At 62.9% G+C, this 11,516-nt stretch overlaps 1 protein-coding gene across 1 annotated transcript in view; it reads left to right on the forward strand.

Annotated features, from left to right (window-relative positions):
• Nucleotides 1-10,825, forward strand: part of SKI (SKI proto-oncogene) — a 63,644-nt gene extending 52,819 nt beyond the window's left edge. The window contains exons 2-7 of the mRNA XM_012657521.1: nucleotides 6,829-6,951; nucleotides 7,089-7,204; nucleotides 7,696-7,931; nucleotides 8,169-8,461; nucleotides 9,871-10,101; nucleotides 10,557-10,825. Of these exons, the coding sequence (XP_012512975.1) occupies nucleotides 6,829-6,951; nucleotides 7,089-7,204; nucleotides 7,696-7,931; nucleotides 8,169-8,461; nucleotides 9,871-10,101; nucleotides 10,557-10,745 (1,188 nt within the window). The 3' untranslated portion in view covers nucleotides 10,746-10,825. The remainder of the gene's footprint in view (nucleotides 1-6,828; nucleotides 6,952-7,088; nucleotides 7,205-7,695; nucleotides 7,932-8,168; nucleotides 8,462-9,870; nucleotides 10,102-10,556) is intronic.
• The last annotated feature ends 691 nt before the right edge of the window (nucleotides 10,826-11,516 follow it).

Here is an 11,516-nt window from a genome sequence, read left to right on the forward strand (position 1 = left end):
GATCCGCCCGCCTCGGCCTCCCAGAGTGCTAGGATTACAGGCGTGAGCCAGCCCGCCTGGCCCGCAGCTACTTTTTAACTTGGAATTTTACTTAGTAGTTGAATTCCGTATTAAAATCTGCAAGTTGAAAAAAGGAACTGTTTTTTTGTTTAGTCTCTAAATTAGGAAATAGATATGTTTTATTAAGATCCCTAGATGTGGTCTTCATGTTGCTGATGAGTGAGAACGTCTTAGTCCTCCTGGCTGTGGCCCGAGACTGGAATTTGTCTCACAGTTGGAGCACCCGGGTGCCATGTTTTGTTAGTTGCTCATAAGGTGATGAAGGGACACAGGGGAGGTGCCAGTGGGGGAGGGGGCGGGACATGGGGGTCACAGGTTGGCTGAAGGGGGCTGGGGCACAGTTCTGCCCTGGCCTGTTGCCATGGGAGGCAGGCGGTGTCTCTAGCAGTGGGATGTGTCCCAACCTGTGACTTGGCCCTGGTTGGCGGGAGCAGGCCTGGGCGGGGCTCCCTGTGGGCTGTGGCCTCAGGAACCACTGGGCCCCTGCCGCAGGAGGAAGGCCCCCCGCACTGTGCCTGCTCCCTCCTCCCCCTGCTCCCTCCTCCCCTGAGCCCCTGGCCCACCCTGTGGGGTATGTGTGAGTGCAGCCCCACCCTTCCCCCCCCCCCCCCCCTCCGCCCCCCACTCCCAGGGCCTTGGCCAGGGCCACTTTGTCACGTTGCAGCTCTGGCTGTGGCCTGGCTGCCTGGCTGGGCACCTGAGCGCCCACTTAGGGTGCCTGTTCCCTGCCCCTCCTGGGCAGGTGGCCTCTGGGGACCTGTGCCTGCTCTCCCAGCCAGCTGCTTCCTGTGCTCTGTTTCCCCAGAGCCACCGTACTCCTGGGGGACTCATGCCCTGCCCGCCGGTCTCCTGGCACCCAGGCCTGGCCCTGACAGTGGCCTGGGGTCTGTACTGGGCAGGACCCATCCCCGTGTCTGGGATGGAGACTGCTCCACCCCGGAGTCCTTCTGGCGGGAAGTGGTGACCTCAGGGCTGTGGCCGTCAGTGCCCTGTAGGATGTCCCTCGTGACAAGGACCAGGCTGTCCCCTGAAGTGGAGGTCAGGTGGCTGCCTGCTCTGCCGGGGCCCTTCTGATCCTGAGACCTTGCCTGACAAAGGCGCGACTCCATCGCTGGCCTCGGTGGTTGTGCCGGCCTCTGTGTGTGACGCGGGCTGTCGTAGAGGGTCTGTTTGGCATCCAGACCTGGGAACGCCCTGATATCTCGCCGTTTGTCCACACAGGCGTGGCAAGGTGGCGCCCCTTGGCTGGTCTGCCCCTTGTCGCCGCGGCGTCTGCCGACCCCGAGCTCTGCCCTGACTTTCGCTCTGAGGGCAGCATGTCAGTAAGAACCAGTCGCCTCGGCGGTTTGGTTTTCAACCAAGAATTCATTCTTAGGTTTTTGTTTAATAAAGATTTCTAGATGATATTTATTGAAATGTTCACATACTGTGAACTTCCTGCCTTTGCCAAGAGTATAGTTTAATGGGTTTTAGCATATGCAACCGTCATTGTCTCAGTCCGTGATATTTTTGTCACCCCCCAAAAACCTCGTGTTCAGTAGCTGTCACTGCCCAGCCCCCACTGTTCCGACTCCGGATTGGCCTATTCCAGACCTTTTGTATAAATAGCACCTTGGAGCATGTGGCTTTGTGTCTGGCTACTTCCCCTGGGCGTGACATCTCCCTCCCAGGCCATCCTCACTGCGGTGCGTGTGGCGGTTCTTCCCGCCGTGTGGCCAGATGGTATCCAGCTCACGGACAGACCACGGCTGGTGCGTCCAGTGCCCACTGATGGACGCTGGGGTTGTTTCCATTTCGACTGCAAGTAGTGCTGCTGTGTGCACGGGTGGTTGTGTGGACACGTGCTTCCGTAGTCTTGTGTGTTTATACCTAGGAGTGGACGAGTGGAGTTGCTGGGTCATATTATAATTATATAATAAGTTTTTTTAGTTGGAGACGGGGTCTCACGCTGTCGCCCAGGCTGGAGTGCAGTGCGTCATGGCTCACTACAGCCTCGAACTCCGGGGCTGCAGCCATCCTCCTGCCTCAGGCTCCAAAGTGCTAGGATTACAGGTATGGGCCACCGCACCTGGCTTGATAATTCTATATTTAACTTTTTGAGGTGCTGCCACACGATTTTCCACAGCAACTGAATCATTTTACACTCCCCCACCCGTTCGCAAGTGTTCTGGTTTCGCTGCATCGTTGCTAACATTTGTATTGTCCATATTTTTAAAAATCATAGGCATTTTAGTGGGTGTGAGGTGGTAGACAGCTGTAACTTAGCAGGAAAATGCTAAATTTTTTTGGTTGGAAGAAGTTGCAGGCACATGATTACGGGCACTGCTTTCTGGTCCCCCCCCCGCCGGGACAGCCCGGTCTTGGTCTCCCGGTTGGCCACACTCAAGGAGTGAGTGGGTCATGGCTTTGGCACATCCGCCAGGCTCCCTGGAGCGTGCTGAGCAGAGGAGGGCCTTGCCCTGTCCCATATCCCTGCCGCGTCCTGTTTACCTACCAGGGTGCAGAGACCTGTGCGAGGCAAGGCCTGTCTGGCCTTGGGGTCTGGGTGCCGATTGCAGGCAGGTGTCCTCTCAGCTGAGGCCTAGAGACGGATCTACACTAACGCTGGCTACAGCACTCACCAAAAGGGGCCCTTTCTTTGGTGATAAACGAAAAGCACAAAGGTGTTGCCATGGTTGGCTGGGGGTGTGCTAAGGTCATCTGGCTGCCACCTGCCGTGGTCTCCTTGGTGCCCAGACCTCGTCCCTCTGGTGCCGCCGCTCACAGCCACCTCCCTCTGGATCCCTGCTGGAGTTCTCCCTTCCATGGTCATGCGCGGCCCTGTGCACTGGTGCCTCTGACTCCTGTGTGGACACCGGGCGGGTTGTGTAGGTTCGCGTTGGGCCACATGTGTGGCCGTGTTTTGTTCTGCTTTGGGGCGTATGAACCCTCTGTCAAGGTCAACTCAACGCTAGTGTCTGGAGAGTGGAGGCAGGGACCACCAGCACTGACCTGCCAGTGAGGGGAGGCTCTTGGTTTGGGTTCTGCCACTCCCCTTCCAGTTAGTGATTAAGCAGCAATGAGCAAGGCCAGCGAGGTCACTGCCAGGGCTCCAGGCTGAGGCTCAGTGGCCAGAGTGGCAGGTTCTGTGTGTCGTCCCAAGGGGAGTGCCCAGCCAGTGCCCCTAATGGGGCCGTAGGAAGTGCAGACATGGCTCCCCCGTCCCAGGTCACTCAGGCCCCTGTGGGCTGGCCGTCTGACCCGTCGCTCACTTTGGTCTTGGGCGCTGGCACTCCACCTCGGGGCGTCAGCCGCCCGCTGGGCGGGTGAGGAGCAGCCTCTCCTTGCTCTGGGATGTCACTCTGAGCCCCAGGCCGTGTGCACGTTTTGGGCACAAGCTCTTCAAGGGGCCTCGTGATGGGTCTTCTCTGTCCCTGGCTCCTTGCAGGCCTGGGAACGGGGGTCCCCTGGGATGTCACCCCCACGCCTCTTGGCTCTCTGGTCCTATTAGCCCCTTGGAGCCCAGGCCTCCTCTCAGCCTTCCACAAGCTGGCCATGGCAGAGGGCAGGCCGCCCCTGGGGCTGTGCAGAGGTAGGGGGACGTCACAGGAAGCGAGGCCCTTGGGGAAGCGTGGCCCGTGGGCATGTGGCCCTCCCTCATATCTGAAGCTCTTCCCTCCTCTGCTCTGGAGGGTCAAGGTGGCTCTGGAAGCCACCACGACCCCACATCAGCCCAGCTCCCAAGTGCCAGGGTCCATCTGCATCCAGTGGACACCGTGTCCTTGTGTCTCTATATCCACCCTCAGCCCAGGTCACTGGGAGGGTTTCAGAGTTAGCCTCAGAAGGTGGGCAGACATTTCCGGAGCATCTTTGCAGGGCTCACTGTGACCCTGCGATGGGGGTGTTGTGTAGCTCACCCACAGCAGCGTGCCGTGGCCCGGCGGTCCCTGGGGGGTGTCCCCCATTGGCCCTTCCCTTGCTCCAGGGCCGACGACAGTGGGCAGGAGTCTCCTTGGGCCGCTGCTGTGGTCTTCACAAAGAGGGTACTGGGTTGTCATAACCTTGCCCTGCCCCTGGCTGTCCCCCCAGCCTCCCCAGGCCCCGGCCTCGTTACCTTGGCGCATCTGGGCCCAGAGCCGCCTCGTGCCCTGTGCACTTGGGCCTCGTGGGCTGGTTCTGAGGCGCTGGGAAGGGTCAGAAACCAGAGGTGGCTGGTCTGATCTCCCTGAGTGGGGACACTGCAGTCTTGTTGCCAGGCGCGGCTTTGTCCCTGACTGCCTACAGTGGGGCCCTGCTGGGGGTGGGTGGCATCCCAGGCCTGAAGAAGGGTGTCCTTCCTCCTGGGCTGACACTGCTCTGGCGACACTCCCTCTGGTGCTGCCAGGCCACAGACATTCTCTGTTTGGCAAGTTCCTTTTCGTGCTGTATTGGTGACATGTAGACTCAGAAGAGCCCCGTGCTTGGTAAGAGGGGCCGTTGGGTTTTTCCTGAGAACCTCAGAAGGGTTGCTCCAGCCACCTGAGGACCAGGAGACCTGCCTTGTTGGGGGCAGCCCAGGCTGGAGCCATGTGGGAGGCCAGGCCCAACACGCCCCCTTCTCTGAATCCACGGCTGGGTCGGCGTGGGGTCCTGGGAACCGTGTGGATGGGTTGGGGCCCTGCCCACGGGTCCTCCAGCTGCGTCTTTCAGGGTGGCTGTTTGGTGCCCGCCGGGCAGAACTGTATCTGCAGTGGCACTAGCTCTCATGGGGGTGGCGTGAGGTGGGCGTGTGTCCCTGCAGCTGGTGGCGTCTGACACTTCTCCCCCCACGAGGTCTCTGAGGTTTCTCAGATTCAGCACCAGACGGCGCCGGGTCTTGCGGCTTTCCTCTGAACCTAGCTTCCTTTCCGCGCCTGCCATGGCGGCTGCTCAGACAGGAAGCTCCACCCTGGCCTGGCGTCCTGGGCCGGCCCTTTCTGCGCTGCCCTCGGGAGGGGGCCGCGCAGTTCTCCAAGGGGCTCTGCTGCCACAGCTAGGATCCCACCTGCCCCTGCCGGGCACAGACGGGGGCCTGTGGTCAGGGCATCCACCAGGCGTCACCGAGACGCACTTCCCCTAGAAAGCAGCAACACTAAGTGTGTGTTTTAAGTGTCGTTTTTCCTGAATGGTTACTTCAGTGTCTCGGCTGAGTGTGTAAGTTGACCTGAAACTTCCCCAGAGCTGGGGCTGCTCTGGCCAGAGGGACAGCTGCTTCTGTGCAAGGCCCTGCCAGAGTGTACCCCTCACACTTGCCCCTCCCCAGGGCGCCCCACGCCAGTGCCCAGGTTAGGCGCCTGCCTGCCCCGACCCCACCTGGCGGCTTATTCCCTGAGGGGCTGCAGCCTTGCAGGCTGGGGGTGTGTGCACACGCTGCGCTCAGCCTGTGTTCCTGGGGAGGCCGTGGCTTTGGCGAGATCTTTCCCCAGGGCTCCCCCAGGGTCTGGGCTCTCCCTGCATCCTGAGCTTTATGGTGAAAACCCTGTTACTTCGGGCACCTTGACTAGGGGCCCGGCTACCTGCCCCCTCTGTCCCCCGGGGCCAGCTGCACCCTTTTCTCCACGTGTTCCTGGGGGCCGGAGGAACTCCAGCCCCCGATGCCCCCCAGGCTTCCTGGCTGGAGACGAGAGGTCGCCACACTTGCAGCCTCCTCCTGCACTTGGCCCTGGAAGGCGAACGGGCCGTCACCCTCAGCAGCATGTCCGGCGTTGGCCACGGTGCAGACCCTGGCACCGCTGCCCTGGGGGCCTCCCTGCTGTCCTGTGGGGCCTGGGGGTTCCTTCTTCCAAAGACTGTTCTGGTTTTGCGTGGGGACAGACCTTGTGTCTGGACCGTGTCTTGCAGTGGACAACTCGGGTCGGTCCACGGTGGGCGTCTGCTGGAGGAGCTGCTTTTCCTGCTCAGACTGGCTCCAGAGGCCATGCAGACTCGGTGCCCCTTGTCGGTTCTGAGAAATGTGCCGTCGTACCTGCCGGGCATAGCACTGCCTTCCTGGGACAAGTGGGGCCGGGTGGCTTCTCTGAGCTTCCTCAACAGCAGAGTCAGTGAGGAGCGAGGAGAGGTGAGCGTGGCAGTGTGCTGTAAAGCCGAGCTCACTGGGCGTGCCGGCGCGTCCTTCGTGCTGAGATGTTTTCTTCCCATGGGGAGGCCACCAGGAAGCCTGTTCTTCAGCCAGGCAGTGGCGAGGCGCTGCTCACCCTCCCTGTGGCAGCCACGCGTTGGGCCCCACAGCTGGCCCGGCCACCCTTCCCAGGCCTGTCCTGAGCCGGAGCAGGGGTTGCTTGGCGGCTCTCAGGTGGGCCTGCTGCTCCTACTGTGGCTCAGCCCAGGTCCCCAGCGCGGGTCCCTGCCGAGTGTAGGCTCAGGTTCTGGGACAGCTGTCCAGAGGGATGAGGACAGGGGCTCGGGTCAGGCAGAGCCGCTATGGACGAGGAGGGCAGGTCCTGATGCCACTTGGAACCACTATAGCTGTGGGGTGAGGTCACTGCGCGATAGCCGCACAGACCACACAGCAGCGTCCGTTCCATCCTCGAGGTGGTGGCCCTCAGCAGTGTCGGCTTGCCTGCCCACACAGGCCCGAGCCGCCCTCCTGGCCCCTCGGCGCACCGGGAGCCACGTCCCACAGGCGGCACTGCCAGGCGCGGTCCAGTCTGCCTTTGGTACGCCCAGGTCCTTCATGGCTCAGGGCCTGACGGGGCACGTGCTCGCTGGGGCTGGTAGGGAGACTGCCCTGGGGCCCAGAGGTGCCAACAGGGCCTTTTGTGTTGATCGCAGGTCTCCTCCGAGCCCCCGGCCTCCATAAGACCCCAAACAGATGACACCTCCCAGTCCCCCGCGCCTTCTGAGAAGGACAAGCAGTCCGGTTGGCTGCGGACCTTGGCCGGCTCCTCCAACAAGGTGCTGCGCGGGGGCCTGTGTGGGGTCCTCGGGGAGGTGGGCGCCGGGCCCTTCTCCTCGGAGCCCGCCCAGCCGTAGGGACGTGCAGCGGCTGGTTTTCCTCCCAGCTGCTCACACCGGCGACTCTTTCTCCGCAGAGTCTCGGCTGCGTCCACCCTCGCCAGCGCCTTTCCGCCTTCCGGCCCTGGTCCCCCGCAGTTTCCACGAGTGAAAAAGAGATCTCCCCACACCTCCCAGCCCTGATTCGAGACAGGTGAGTGGCTGCCAGGTGCGGGTTTCCACAGTCACAGATGCTGTCATCTGAGCGTCGCGTCCACGCGACACCCTGGTGTTTCTGCAGGCTGAGTGCCCAGACCTGGGCATCTTGGTCAAAGTGTTGGTCCCTTTGGTTGGCATCAGAGCACGCACATCTAGAACTTCCTGTGGCGGTGCTGGGTGGGGTGGTGGCATTTGTGGAGTCCTGTCTTCTGGGTGCTGCCTCTCGTGACGTGGTCGGTCTGTGTCCAGCCAGCCCAGGACACCTGGCCAGCGGAAACCATTGGCAGATTCTTAGTCACTGAAGGCTCGATGTTAAGATTTGTTGTTGGAAGAGACAGTGTTAACACCTTTAACACCTTCGAAGGCAGCGTGTTCCGTGATGGGTCTTCGCGGTGTGGGGTGCCATGTGGCTCCCTGTGTCAGGCGGGGGCCTGGTGAGGTAGAGCTGCCTCAACTGACACCCGCCCTGTCCGCCCCCACCCCCAGCTTTTACTCCTATAAGAGCTTCGAGACGGCTGTGGCCCCCAACGTGGCCCTCGCACCACCAGCCCAGCAGAAGGTTGTGAACAGCCCACCATGTGCCACCGTCGTCTCCCGGGCCACCGAGCCTCTCACCACTTGCATTCAGCCGCGGAAGCGGAAGCTGACCGTGGACGCGCCCGGAGCCCCAGAGGAGGACAAGGACTCGGAGGCTGAGGTCGAAGTTGAAAGCAGAGAGGAATGTAAGTGTGAGTTGATTTCCTTTTCTACGCCCTGTGGCATTGGCGTGGGGTTGGCACCAGCTTGGGGGGAGTTGGGGGACACCTGGGGTCCAGCACGCCCTCAGGCAGAGTCCCCCCCAATCCCCGTACCCCTGGCCCGGCGTTTCCCAGGTCCCTCTTGGAAGCGCCCTCGAGTCTGCGCAGCAAGGGGCTCCTGGCGCTTGTGTGACGTGGTCTCTGTCTCTGCTTGTTCCTCAGTCACGTCCTCCTTGTCCTCGCTGTCCTCCCCGTCCTTTACCTCATCCAGCTCTGCCAAGGACCTGAGCTCCCCGGGCACGCACGCCCCACCCACGGCCGCCCCCGACGCCGCAGCCCACGCCGACGCCCCCAGCGGGCTGGAGGCGGAGCTGGAGCACCTGCGGCAGGCCTTGGAGGGCGGCCTGGACACCAAGGAAGCCAAAGAGAAGTTCCTGCACGAGGTGGTCAAGATGCGTGTGAAGCAGGAGGAGAAGCTCAACGCGGCCCTGCAGGCCAAGCGCAGCCTCCACCAGGTGAGGCCGCCGCCCCTCCGGGCCTCCCCTCGCGCTCCTCTCAGTCTCAAGGGGCTGCGGCTCTGGGTGTGGAGACCCGTTTGACGTGCAGAGCCCCTCTGGGCTTCCCGCGAGGGCCCTGCCGTTGGCTTGAGCACAGCCCTCCCGTCGGCCCCACACGACACGTCACGCGCCCTACACAGCCACCCCGCTAAGGAAGTGGGTGTGTCCCTCTGGCGTAATGATGGCTGGGCTATTTTTAGTGGCGGGAGCAGGAGCAGCTGTGCTGAGACAGTTCCGTGCTCTGTGGGCCAGGAGCGGGTGCTCACATGCGCGCCAGAAAGGCCTGTCGCCTGCAGAACACGGGGTGAGGGTGCACTTCCTAAAGCTGTGTGTTCTGGAAAATGGTCACCAACAGGCCTCCCGAGCAGGAAGGAGCAGGCTCGGTGCACACGCATGGGCACGTACACACACACACACACACACACACACACACACACACACACACACGCAGGCACTCGGCCCCGCCTGCACACGCTGCCTCCCAGGGCCCTGCCTCAAGGTTCCCACACGCAGCCTTGGCTCCGGCGCCTCCGTCGCTGTTGTGGTTTCTCACGAAGCGCACGAGGGGTGTGCGGTTTGCAGACAGCCTGGGGAGAGGGAGGTGCGTGGGCGGCTGGGCCTTCACCCCGGCAAACCCAGCGTCGCAGAATCTGCTGAATTCACACCTCGGCGGTGTCTGGCAGCTCCGGCGGGGCCAGCCTCACCAGCGTGGGCTTTAGCACTGCAGCCCTGCCAGCCCGCAGAGCTACGGGGTTCAGACGCCCCCAGGGTGTGTGTCCTGCTCCAGGACAGCCCCGCCTCTGTTGTCTAGGTGGTTCTGATTGGAGGTGTGATTTCCCACATGCATATTCATGAGGCGTGGTTTGCAGCCTGGGGTGAGGGGGGGAGTGAGTTGGGGATATTTTACCAAGTGGGGGAAGGGCTCTCAGAGACACCAAGGCCGACGTAAGGCTCCATCTGGCTGTGTGGGGGTCACTGGGCCTTCCGCTGTCGATGTCTTAGGCCGCCCACCCACTCATGCTGGTGGGAGCCAGAGCACCGGCCGGCTGCCCTCGAGGGGGACGTGGCTTTTGCGTGTGGGGAAGGGAGGTGCGCGGAGGCCCCTGCACGGCCTGGAGGATGGCAGGCTTAGGCCAGACCCCAGGCCCGGCAGCAGGTGGCGTGAGCCTATGGGAGCCTCGGGACGGTGGTCTGGGAAGAAGAACCTCTGTGACCAGGCCATCTGCGGCGTGGTTAGGCTGGTGGTGTGGGGGGCGGGGCTCGCAGGTGGACAGCCATGGGGCAGACCTGCCAGGGTGGGAGAGGGAGCCGTGTCCAGCAGGTCTCAGGGGCGCTGGGACCCTGACCTGCCCGCGCTGCCCTCCCAGGAGCTGGAGTTCCTGCGCGTAGCCAAGAAGGAGAAACTGCGGGAGGCCACAGAGGCCAAGCGCAACCTGAGGAAGGAGATCGAGCGCCTGCGCGCAGAGAACGAGAAGAAGATGAAAGAGGCCAATGAGTCACGCATGCGTCTGAAGCGAGAGCTGGAGCAGGCGCGGCAGGTCCGGGTGTGTGACAAGGGCTGCGAGGCCGGCCGCCTGCGCGCCAAGTACTCCGCCCAGGTACGCCGGCCACACCCACCCCGCCCAGTCTACACAGGGTCATGGGGCACCACGGATGGCCGGGCAGCCGGCGGGCCTGGATCGTTGTGGGGTGGACTCCAGCTCAGGGCTGGGCCTGGGCACTGGGCCTGGGCACTGGGCCTGTCTTCCGTGGCCCTGGTGGGGGCCTCAAGACCCAGGGTCCCCTGCTGGCCGGTTTGCTTGAGAAACAGGCTCTGAGCCGCACGCAGGGTGGCGGGGCCCCCAGATCTGGGGAGGCCGGGTCTGCCCTGCAGGTCAGGGAGGCAGTGGTGGCAGCCCCCAGGTTGGACCTGGGCCTTGGGGAGCTGGGAAGGTCCTGGCAAGCAGATGCTGGGGGCCCGAGCCCCCAGTGGGTGAGGGAAGTGGGGTGGAGGGGCCGTGTGTGACGGGCAGGGACCCCGGCCAGGGCCACTGACTAGTGGCGTCCCTTTCAGATCGAAGACCTGCAGGTGAAGCTGCAGCACGCGGAGGCTGACCGCGAGCAACTGAGGGCCGACCTGCTGCGGGAGCGCGAGGCCCGCGAGCACCTGGAGAAGGTGGTGAAGGAGCTGCAGGAGCAGCTCTGGCCACGGCCCCGCCCCGAGGCCGCGGGCAGCGAGGGCGCTGCTCAGCTGGAGCCCTAGGGAGCCCCTGCGGCCGTGGCGCCAACGACGACAGGGTGCAGAGAGGAGTGGGGCGGGCGGCGCTGCCCCCAGCCCGGCCCGCCCGCCCCGGCCGCGCCCCTGCAGCGCCCCTGCAGCCCACACAGCACAACGTCTTACTGTGCCTATTACCAAGCGAGTGTTTGTAACCACATACTTTGGAATCCACTGCAAAATTTTGTACTGGCCAAGTTCAAGCGAGCAAGCCGTGTCCCCCAGCTGCAGCCGGGACGAGGCCGGCTCGGCAGCTCTGGCAAGCCCTCTGCTTGCTAGAACGTTCTAACATTTACACTTTTGTTATAAGCTATTTAAAACCAATAAGGAGACTTGAAATTCAGAAAATCAACATGTTTTTTAATGACTAACTTTTAAAAGCCCCAACACACGACGCCATCTGAAGACCCGAGATGGAGTGGGGGTGGCGGCCGCCCACCCTCCCCGCCCGGGAAGCCATCACAGCTCATCTGTGCCCGCGGCTGCGCGAGGACAGCAGGGGTTTTTCTTCAGAGTCTATTTTTTCAGCGACAAGGACCCAGGTCTTCCTGCTGCTGCCAGGAAGAGTAGGGACAGTGCCGCGTGCGAGATGAGCCCAAACACTGCCCGCCTTACGACGCCCACCCGCCTGCCACGTTGCCGTGGACGCCAGCAGCACACCCGCGGGCACAGGAAGGGCAGAGCGCGCAGGAGCCGTGCTCAGCTCTCCGTGCCCTGGGTTCTGCCCGTGCTCCTCCACCGCAGGGCGCTGGCCTGCGC

The sequence above is a fragment of the Propithecus coquereli genome, unplaced genomic scaffold (assembly GCF_000956105.1).
Source record: "Propithecus coquereli isolate 6110/MARCELLA unplaced genomic scaffold, Pcoq_1.0 Scaffold544, whole genome shotgun sequence".
Classification (NCBI taxonomy): Eukaryota; Metazoa; Chordata; class Mammalia; order Primates; family Indriidae; genus Propithecus; species Propithecus coquereli.